This window comes from Echiichthys vipera (genome assembly GCF_963691815.1).
Source record: "Echiichthys vipera genome assembly, chromosome: 16".
Taxonomy (NCBI): domain Eukaryota; kingdom Metazoa; phylum Chordata; class Actinopteri; order Perciformes; family Trachinidae; genus Echiichthys; species Echiichthys vipera.
The window spans coordinates 18,743,086-18,755,151 of NC_139841.1; the positions used below are offsets into that span (position 1 = coordinate 18,743,086).

General features: G+C 39.3%; 1 protein-coding gene across 2 annotated transcripts in view; it reads left to right on the top strand.

Moving 5' to 3' along the window:
- rgs3a (regulator of G protein signaling 3a) overlaps nt 1–12,066 on the top strand; it is a gene marked incomplete at its 5' end in the record, with an annotated part of 139,828 nt that overhangs the window by 11,263 nt on the left and 116,499 nt on the right. For both annotated transcript variants that reach the window (XM_083929284.1, XM_083929285.1), the window contains 2 exons: nt 2,488–2,548; nt 4,833–4,923. In XM_083929284.1, the coding sequence (XP_083785410.1) occupies nt 2,488–2,548; nt 4,833–4,923 (152 nt within the window). The remainder of the gene's footprint in view (nt 1–2,487; nt 2,549–4,832; nt 4,924–12,066) is intronic.

Genomic DNA, 12,066 nt, shown 5'->3' on the forward strand with positions numbered 1-12,066 from the left:
TGGGACACAGATTACGAGTTATTTACAAATCTTTGGTGAGCAGTTAAGCCTCATTCACATGAAATGCCCCCTGGTATTAATTGGGAAAATCCAAAAAGAATAAAGGTTTCCAATAGTAAAACACATTTGATAAAGCAATGTTATTCGATGTTTACCAGATATAGTAAATATCTGTTTCTTTGATTATTAATTTGGTCACTTATAATGCCTATACGATTCCAAATGAAGCTTGCCCAGGTATTTATTTAAGGCAGTAGGCACTCTGCCCTTTTTTGGCAATATGTTAAATTAACTACAAGATTAAAGAGGTAGGTTCTTAAATGCTCCCATTGTTTTTGTGCAGAATGGCCTAGAACCAACTGGTTATGGTTTACATACTCTAGATATATTTAGCAGACTTTGTTCACTTACTTCAAATCCAAACAAAGCCATTTCGTACATAGCCATGGATTCCCCATATTCTCTGTCAAGCAAGGACAATATTGTAGTCTTCTTTGATAAACCAGAGCAACATCTGTTCATCACTAGCAGTCTGCCATCTAAGATGAACAGCGGTGATCTGACCAACTCCATGTGGAGTTGCTCGAGGACAAGACCTTAAGATCACAATCTCTTGAATAAGTCCTCTCTCATGCACTCAATGACAGTGCGTTCATAGCATTCAAAGCAATATTCGCATTACTGCACATGGTTTGGACCCTGTGTTGAGTAGAGAAGTATGCAGTAAGTAGGTACCTCTGAGCAATAGGAAAGAAAAAACGTAAAAAAAATGTGCTGCTAGGATTTTGCTCTGTAACCAAATCTGAATGTAAAGCCATTGACATCGCTGAAGTTATAGAACACTTGGCTGTACAAAGTGGCCCCATACTCTAGTGCAAGATGTTCTCTTGTCAGGCAATATGCATGCCTGCATAGACTGTAGAAGCAACCTACAGCCAACATGGAATAACCATATCCAGCAATCAAACCCTGTGGTCTCCATGTGGCTCCATCCTTCTCCATCTGTTTCTCAGAAGCAATTTGAAATGAAGTTCAGCTGGAAATGTTAGGAAAATGTTTCTATTGAACTCTCCGCTCTGCTTTGCTGCAATCACCTTAAGCACCCCATAACATTGGCCTAGGTGCTGCAGTGGGCAAACCTGGGGCAGTGTTAATCAAAACAGGCACAAAGTATTGCTCATGTTAGGAATTTGAGGGTATGGCTGATGATAGGAGCAGCACTAAATCTAGATCAACATGAGATATCACAATCTAATTTTCATTCAAATATTCACATTAAAACCAGTCCTTTGTGGGCCTCATCCAGCACACAAAATTGTTTATCCGTAGCTGTGGAAGGCTCGAGGCATCACAGAGTTTAATCAGTGTTAGACGATGCTACTTTGAAAAGAAAAGAAAACACTACACAGCATTGTTTGTAAAAATAATCCTTTGGATAAGCCGTAATCATTATGCATTATTTTGTCATTTTATGTATTTTGCAGCTGGCAAATTGACCAAAGGCAGGAAATACAGGATGCTTATTTAGCTTTAAGTGAAATGTTTTGATACCTATTAGATGGATTGCAATTGGATTTGTCATGTTGCCCAGAGGATGAATCCTGCTGACTTTGGTGAGATTTTACCTAGCTCCACCATGAGGTTGTGGTCTCAAGTGAAATGTCTTACTGTAACAATGATTGGATAGAAATCTGGTACAAAAACATGTCCATCCCAGGACGAATTGTAACCACTTTGGTAATCACTTATTTAATACTTCATTTTAAGTAAACTTAATACTTTGGTTTAAAAACATGCTTTGAAAACAACTACTGTGCTAATTACGAAATGTAAGCATGCTACCAGGCTTATATACAGCTTATGTATAGAACAACAACATCATATTCTGCCTAGTATAACGTTCTGTCGGTGGAGCCAAGAAACATTTCAGGTGTTTAGTTGTGCTGACGGCCAGTTTACCATCAAAACAAAATCAGCATCTGTCCAGCTGGGAGGTTGTCAAGAACTGTTTTTCTCATCTATGCATAATTAAACATCCCCAACCCCTCTGCCACCACACACATACTCCCATAACCCTTATAATATATTCGTCTAATGTCAGTATGTTGACACATTCATGAAAATTAGTTGCCAAGTATCTTATTTTTACTGCTTTTAAACTTTTTATTATTGTTTTGTTTATCTTGATTGTGTTTTACTGTGCCTTTAACAACACAGATTTCACTGAAGGGACCAACTGTGTCCCATCTCCCAAAAAATAGTTCTGTGTGGTAATGTGGGGACCAGATTATGTTTGACTAAATCTGACAGATTAAAAACACTATAAAAACATCACATTGATTTGTTTGCAACTGTAATTAGATCTGAAAAAAAACCCACATTTCAGATGTCAGCCCTGAGTTAGATGACACATCGGCTTTACTTAGGGTATTAATTGATTTTTATCCTACTTATTTATTCTCTCTGTCTCTCTCTCTATATCAACAGGATGAGCATGCTCCTGGGTTGCATGAGCTTTGGCATGCGTTCTCTTATGGACCCAGACAAGGTAAATTTAAACACAGAGATTACAGGTATAAAGACATTCTGTAAACAGTGTGCGTGTGCGTGTGTGTGTGTGTGTGCGTGTGTGTGTGTGTGTGTGTGTGTGTGTGTGTGTGTGTGTGTGTGTGTGTGTGCGCGCGCGCGCACGTGCGTGTGTGTGAGAATGTGTGTGTGTGTGTCCATCCATGAGACCATAAATCTAAGAGTTTAGTTCAGTGTGAATGAATTCCAGTGACCTTAATATTTGAGAGGAAACACTTTGGGGTTATGAGTGTTGCAGCACAGCACTGTTGACTCCAGTCACTGGAGAAACTGGAGTCACTCTCTTTGTGACAAGTGCTAAACATGCACACATTCTTTATTTAGGTCTCACTGAATAATGTCTTCTTTTTCTGAAATAAGGTTTTAAAATTACAGTGTAAGGGCAAAAAGGCCATAAGTTCATCAGGTGATGTTGAAACATTTTGTAATTGAACATTACATACTGCATCTGTCCATTGGCAGTTTATTGTATGCCCAAATACGAATGTCTTACTTGATAATGACCCACTTTGTTGTTTTCTATGACAAGACAACAAAGCCATTTCCTTTTGTCCGCCTGTGTTTGAGCTGTCAAAAATACTGCACATCCTGTTCTCATCACACATACTGTACAGTTTCTTACTGTTGCTCGGGCCTCTGTGTTCGGCTAACTGGTATAAGCACAGGCGTAAAAACAAGACTACAAATCTACAGCTATTTCAGCGGCTCTACTGTCAGGGGCTGTACTTTTCCTTAGTTTTACAAGTATTTTGTCATTAACCAAAGGATTGGACAAATAGAAAATGAGAAAACATTTTTGAAAGTATTTTCAGGGTGGCACCCATTATGATCTAAAGACCTTGGAGTTGAGCATGCCAGGTCTCTTCTTTGACCTTGTGGTTTAAAACATGATATTCCTAGGCTCAAATCACTGCAGGAAGAAAAAGCAGTAAAAGCATTTCCTGTTATTTTTCTATTTGTTTTTGGCTGAGAAGTTGACATGTAACTCTTCATTTGGTGCTTAGAAATAAAATGAGGAAAACAACCATGACACAGCTGAAACATTTTCTCTCTTAAATTCATCACTTTTTGTAGTTTCAATTAACCAGGGAAGAAGACAAACAACTGTAAGAAATAATACTTTAGTCAGGCTTATGGCTTCCTTCCTCTAACATTTATCCAAATTAATATTTCATTATCTTAATATGCTAATGAAGGTGATTTAGCTTTGAGTCACCACCACTACATTCATTCTTTTTCTATTTATTTGTTTTTTCATTCAGCCATTGTTTTGAACCGGCCCTTTTAGTTTCCCTCCACTGTGTTCTCGTTTTATTTCAGAAACGTTTGGACTGTTAGTGGTTATTTTTGTACCACTGCCCACCTGCCCGTCACATCTCGTCATTTGTTTGCACCCTTTTGCCACTTTGTGCTTTTTACTTTCCTTTCATCTCCTGCTTTCTCTTCTCATCTCTCTCATCTGTCTCTCTCCTGACAAACCGCTCTCTTTGCCCCACTCTTTCCCCCTTTGTCACATGTGCAGGGTAATATTGAACGATGGAGTAAATCCATCCCTGACTTTCAGGACATATGCCCTCCCCTCCCCCATCTACTATACAAGTCAGTCGCCTGTCCTCCCCCCTGTCCCACAGCCCGCAGAAATCTGTCCACTCAGATAAGATGCTTTTAAAACGGAGATTATTGTCACTGTCCATGGCATCACATTATTTAGTACAAAAGAGGAGGCTGGCAGTGTGTGTTTGTGCACAGAGGAAAATAACGTCAGCGCTTACAACAGTGTTGTCATGTCCCTGTTTGCAAGACTATGCCCACATCATCAGGATTACAAATCAGACCTCTGCATGACTTTATGTAACACATGTACTGTACAGTAGTTGCAAACACAGAACACACATGTGCACCCACACACATCCACACAAATACACATACACACACACACACCATCTGGCTAACAGGGTAGAAGAGGGGGCATCCGCTGCTGGAATAAGCTGAAGCATTGTGAGCGGTGAGTGTGTGTTTAGTGCTTGCAGCCCTGGAGCAGCAAGCAAATTAAGTCTGTGTGTGTGTGCATCCTTGTGTGTGTGTGGGTGTGTGTTTCTGTACAACATGTTTATGCTCACATAGAGATTTCATTTTAAATTTAGTTCTCATTAAGTTGAATCCCCAAGCTTGAACTCAGGCATACACGTGATTACACTTGACACACACATACAAACACACAGTCGCTCTTTGTGTGTGCGCCACAGGAGGTTCAAGGATGGTACTACCTACTTGGGGAAGAGCTGGGGAGGAAGAAGCATCTTAAAGTGCCCACACAACAGAACTACAACTCCATTGGTGAGTTAACTTAATAATTAATCATTAATCATCATCAATTATTCAGGATGGAACATTGAGTTTTAACTGAACTGCTAATTATTTTATCAGATATTTAGTCTGGAAACGTTCGCATCTATAAGCCTTGTTTTATTTAGTAAACTTTTCCTCTTGAAGTTGTGTAGACATGTGAAAAAGGATGAACATAAAAGTAACAAATTACATACTGTGTAATACTGTACAAAAGAATTCAATCATAATAGCACAAAAAGGTAAAAAGGACATGCAGATAAAAAAAACATGTGTGTAATGGCCAATAAGTGAGGGTCAAACAAATCTAAAAATGCCATATACATATTTTAACACGTTTGTGTGTGCCAGGTGCCGTGGCTCTAAGTTCATCAGTCTTTGGGTTTGTAGGTGGAGCGACTGGGGAAGTGAGGGATTAAGAGAGGGAAAGAGAGAGGGATTGGGGGAGCGAATGAGGGAAAGACAAAAAGAGTGGGAGGGAGGGAGGGGTCTGGATGAAACCCTGACACGTCACAGTTGCCTGAGAGAGAGAGAGAAAGAAAGAGAGAGAGACGGAGCTCTCCCATACTCTTCGCTACTGGAGTGGCTCTCCCGTCACACAGACACACACCCACCCGATTTACACACACACACACACACACACAGATACATTTGTTTGGAGATCTATTTTTCTTCTCTCCACCTTGAGTGCTTCTTATCTTTTTACTTATGTTTTTACTTACTCGTAGTTTCACGTTGGTGGTGGTGTGTATGTGTGTGTTGGAGTTATGCTACTCTGTACCAGCCATAAGGGCAACCTAGACTAGGTGAGTACTATGTTTGTGTTATCGTACTTGACTGTACTCATTACACATGTGTATGTTTTAGGAGCTGCATGTGTGTCTGTTCCACTGTCTTTCTCTGCTTCCACTTTCTGTATATTTCTCTTTGTTGTGCTTTTATTATTGCTGAAATTAATTTTCATCTCTTTGCTAGGTTGTGTGTGCTCTGCTTATCTGTCAATATTCATCTAATTTTCTCTTGTTAAGATAAATCGGTTACAATTGCTTTCCATGGAAGACCCCTTAAGGAGCTTAGCTTACCCGTTCAAAAGATTACTTACAGTATGACTCCATCTCTTTCTACACACTTATGCACTAACCTTTCACAACGGCACACAGTGACATGCACCTACTCAAACATACACTTCTTTGCCACCATCCACAACCCCATCCCTCCCTGTTCCCAGTAGCATCGACCTTCCTTCGCTTGTTTACATAGTTCCATTCTAGGTTATGAGAATGACGATGATATCATGAGACGTTAGCTAACCCACCAAAATCTACATCGCTTGGCTGAACTAGGCTAATCTGCTTCATGCAACTTTAAAATTAGTTTTATGCTTCTGTGGATGGAAATGGGACAGAGGTATCAGATTGGACTCAGCCAGCAGGAAACCATTACAAGGCTCGCACGAGGGGATCCCGACTTATACTCAAGGGTTACATAGGCAAATGGTTCTTTTAGCTGTAGGCTGACAAGCTGACAAGTGTTTAACCATAAAATAAGTACAGTAATTGTAGTCACAGTGGCAGAGGAAGCACAATTAAAGAAGCTTTAAGTTCCTTAATTTCATATGGCAAAAAAAGGAAAAAAAACAGCGTGCCTGACTGTTTTAATGGATGTAGAATGTTTTCATCTATCCCAGTGGAAATACTGCCCCACTACTGTCTCATCTGATCCGTGTGTGTGTGTGTGTGTGTGTGTGTGTGTGTGTGTGTGTGTGTGTGTGTGTGTGTGTGTGTGTGTGTGTGTGTGTGTGTGTGTGTGTGTGTGTGTGTGTGTGTGTGTGTGTGTGTGTGTGTGTGTGTGTGTGTGTGTGTGTGTGTGTGTGTGTGTGTGTGTGTGTGTGTGTGTGTGTGTGTGTGAGAGAGAGAGGGGGGTGTGTGTGTGTGTGCATGCTCATGCATGTACTTGTGTGTTGCCAGCTGGCAGAATGTAGGCCATGGGAGCACTACTGCACCATGGCATGCACTAATATGGAAATGACCAAAATCCCATTCATTACAATAGCGCTCTGTTTGTTTATCCTCTCTCTTTCTGTGTCTCTCTCCCTGTCTCCCTATATGTCTGTCAGTCCCTTTATATTTTATGTGTCTTTTCACAATGATTATTCATGTGCTTGTAAGTTTCCTTAAGCATTTCCCATCTTTTACATTTCACACCTCTCCCTATGACCATTATTTCTTTCTCTGACTTTTCTCAGATCACTCTAGCACCTTTGTCATTGGTCTGTTAGTCCTCAGTCCATCTCTTATGTAACCCAAAATTGTGGTAAAATGCAAAAACTTTAGTTCTACTAACAAACAATTGGATGCAGCACTATCTATAGAAGTCCATGGTTATGGCTATATATATATATATATATACTGTATGTACAGTATATCATTAAGGAAAATTCTGCAATTACAAGAGTAGGAGCTTGGCAGGCTCACCACGTTCTTGTAATGCCTGTAGTTCAAAGCTAATTTATATATATTTTTTGCTTCTTGTCATCATGCCTCTCCTCTAACTACTCTCAAGCACTTGTGCCATAGCAGCAATATTTCAAGGAATTTAAAAAATACTGTGAATTTAAAGTTTTAGATGTCTTCACTATCCTTGTAAGTGAGTTGAAAGTAGAGTCTAAAGCATAGAAATGTTCTTTTTTCCCTTTTTTTTCTCCTTTGGTTTAAAGTGTGACCAGACATTAGAATCTGCGGGACTAACGTTGTGGTCAAGCTGTGTGTTTACCATGTTGTAAGTCCTGGTTGATTGAGAATTTCTATTTGAGTTAAAACAATGAAATAATGCTTAGAATTTAGCAGTCTGGAATCTGTCGTTTTTTTTCAGGAATGTCACCACAAACACCCAGTTTGTAATACTGCAAATATATAAATTTTGCTATACTTTAATCAGTGAACTTTAAGCTCAATCACAATTGCATTACCTCCTTCTGTGCTAGATAGTGACTGAACAGATATTTATTTAAACTAATATATTCAAGATTACAGGTTTGAGATTTTAATAGTTATTATTTTGTACCAAAGAATACTGGAGTTTAAAAGTTTTTCTCCTCTTCTGTTTATTTTTTTCTGCCAGTAAGCAAGACATTTGTTAACAATTAGTGGGTGAATATTTTATTTTGGGGAAGCAGACATTTTATAGCTTTCATGTCAAACGTGGTCAAGCAGAGCTGCCCAGTCCAAGCTCTGTTTAGTTGTGTGTTTGTTGGTCGGTTTGTTTGTGTACTCTGTTTTTGTGCAGCACTTAGGGGAATTGTGGTATGCACTGATTAGGCCGAACCTCAAAGCTCTGGGCGAAGGAGATGCAGCCTACACCCGTTCACCAGGCAGCAAAGTAGAAGTTGCACAAAGGTGAGATGGCTTAATGTAATGAAATCAACTTTAAAATGATTACCAAATGATCACCATAACAGAACTCAGTAGATGCAAATTTAATATTGTATTTGTCCTAAATCCATGCAGAAAGACAATTACACTATATAGACTGCTAATCAACTTAATCACAAGGAAACATTACCCATAGTAAAGTTTGAACATTTAACAGGTAAAGAATAAGGTTCCATACTCCCTCTCCATACTTGCTTTCCACTTTTCAACAGCTACATGCTTTATGTAGTGCTTTATTTGATGCAATGTAAATATTTAGAAAAGAGTGCCTGTACATTTGCATCGTAAGACAGGATTTCCTTTTAATGTAACTTTGTCAAACCAGGCTGAAGTCACAACTGTTATAATTACTTATCTCACCAAAAGAATGTCAATGAGTGTTGACAGTTAAATTGCTATAATCCTATCTTGCCATATCCACTTTGAACAAAAATCGAACTTTACATGCAAACATCATCTGTTGTAAGTATTTAACTGGTCTTCTAAATTAATCCATGTTAATGTGCACAAACTCTATAAGAGATGCACTGTTTAATGTAGATCAGTGTGTCTGACTAAGCCCTCACTCTGAGGCCTGTGCCAGTTCAGAGCTAGGGCAGTGCCAGGTCAAAAACCCTGGGGACAGAATGATGTCGGACTTGCAAACTAACAGCACATCTGCACATGATGTAGCATCAACCTGACCTGATGGTTGGCTTTAGTATTTAGATTTGAATGTACAAATATCCACAGACCTATTTAATGCATTTTGATTCACGATAACGGGTACATTTACATGAAAAATATACCTTGAAAAACAAATGACACAGAGCAGAAAGAGATAAATGAACTCTGCAGATATCAGATTGTTACAGTCATGTCAAACAGACCTTGCTCTTGCATCAGACTCTGCTTCCATGACAAAACCTATCCACTGAGCGCTGACAGCTAATTACACTGTACTATGGGTCTACAATAAAAAGGCTGCCATCTTACCTATTTGAACATGATTTGAGAGGCTGTGCATGAGTGGCAGCCAAACAACATTTCTGAGATAAGGAGTGACAGGGCAGTTAGGGTAAAAGATTAACGAATATCAGCACATCAGTATTTTCAGAAGCTGAGATCTCTGCACATTCACAAATAAGTGTGTTTACATGGACATGAATATCCAGTTTATGAGACTTCTGATCATATGTAGGATATGGTGTTTATATGAGCACAAAGAACTCCGGTTATTCATATTTTCCGTAAAACATGATGAATAGCATTCTGTCAGCAGCACTCCGTTTACAGAAACAAACCAGCGTCAGTAGATATGAAACATTTACTAAAACTTAACTACTTAACTGCTAATTTCTTCTCTGCTCTGACCATCAGCAGCTACAGCATTTTTCACCAGAAAAAATTAAAAGTAAATATAGCATCTGATTTATTTTTCATCTCAACCAATTTTAATCGTCACACATTTTAATCGATTTTTGACTGTCTCAGATGCATCGTTACATCGCACACACACCGCAGACCGTCAGCACACACGCAGGCTGCAGGCTCTCTCTCTCTCTCTCTCTCTCTCACTCTCTCTCTCTCTCTCTCTCTCTCTCTCTCTCTCTCTCTCTCTCTCTCTCTCTCTCTCTCTCTCTCTCCTATCTCCCTCTCTCTCTCTCTCTCTCTCTGAGTAAGTGAACGAGAATGACTCAGATGAATTAACGGAACAATATCTATATTTTTAAAACCGCGTTGAACCCCCCTCCCCAAAAAAAACAAACAAATCCGGAATCAATTTGTGGCGCTCATTGTTGATTCTGTGGCGCAGCGCCATCCATTGGTTTACAAATGGGAAACACTGCTATCTTAAGCTACAGCAATATTGTACACAGCTCATTCAATTATGTTCTACCAGTAGTAAAACAAGCAACACAGGATGTTCAATCAGTGTATTTTTTAGGTGTGTAGGATGAAAATTTACAGCAGGTTGTTAATAAATATGTATAATTCTATGATATATATAAACTATTGTTTATGTTACTGTTTTTAAAAAAATAGCTTCAAACGCTTGAAGCAGCAGACTAAATCTGTTCGGATAAACATTGCTTAGTGTTGTACTTAATTAATTAAATATCACTCAAATTAAAGGCAGTCAAGAGGTGGTTATTTGGATTGGATGCATATTTTTTGGAGATTAGTTATGTTATTGCACAAGCATATGTTCTCTTTTCTATGTGCTTAAAAGCCAGTCTTGCAGAAACTCTTAGCTCTGCTTTATTGGCTTGCGTAGTGTGTCAGTCGAGACAACTGACCCACAGTGACATGTATGTGTGGGTGTTTTTGACCATGGCTAATGCATTTCCCTCCAACAAGCTTACAATGTGGGTTGGATGGTCTCAAAAATAGCAGAACACTCATTGGGCTCATGCTCAAAAAGTGTGTCATCTGCATTGTACACTTGTTACACTTTTTATAATAGATGATTATAGTCCAGAGTGTCACACACACACACACGCACACTCACTCACACACACACACACACTCAACCACACGCACACGCACACACACACACACACACACACACACACACACTCACACACACACACACACACACACACACACACACACACACACACACACTCACGCACACGCACACGCACACGCACACGCACACACACACACACACACACACACACACACACACACACACACACACACACACACACACACACACACACTTTAACACTGCTAGGCTTTTCCAGATGGCGAGCAGATTAAAATGTACACTATGTGATTAATTTATATGGAAAGTGTTGGACATTAAGGGATGTTAGGTGTTTTTATATAGTTAAGTCTTTTATGTACTGGTTTTGAATATCTGCGAGTGTGTGATCATGTGAGAGAATATGTGTTGGCGAGTATATGTCTGACATGCCTGCTATGCATCTGATGCTCCAAGGGGAACACTGACCCCAGGCTGATATTCATTTGATCTGAAGTGAAGCATTTGACCAAACAGCCTACACTCCCAGCTCTGTGCTACTGAATTGCACTTTCCGCTTGACCGTCAGCTTCTTTTGTCCTCTTCTTTTCCTGTCACACTAATACAGACAATATCATAAAATATTATTTTCAATATTTAAAAAAAAAAGTTGAAATCACAGCCGCCATGAATTTAGACTAGTTTAAACCATGTACTGCTGTAAACAACTTAAATTACTGGTTTGCAGGAAAAGCAGTGGTGTCAATAATAATAAATAAAGTTAATGAGTCCTGGTATTGTGCGTGCTGGCTCACTGTCACACTATCCTTGTTTACTGGGACACTTGAATCGAACAGAGCCATTGTTGATGTTAACGCCTAACATGTTTTTTTCCTACTGGGACAAGTCAAAATATCTGATCTGAGAAAGGCTTATGGTGAATGTAATCCTAATATACACAACTACTAATAGGAGGGTTATTTAGATGTTGATCAAGCAGTCTGACCACACCTTCGCAATCCTTAGATGAGGTCTAATCAGACTAGCACTTGTGTTGTTGTCATTTCCCTGCTAAATGTTGCATTCACATGTTCCTCGGATGGCCCCATTTCCTGAGTCGTTCTTGCAATTTCGGTGATTTCCTGAGCTTTAAGTCAAAATGTGGAAACAACATGGACACTTTATGTTCGTGATTTTCTCCCTGACTTGTTGCTGCACCAGTTCATTCCCTAGAACCACTAAAATATTGCTTTA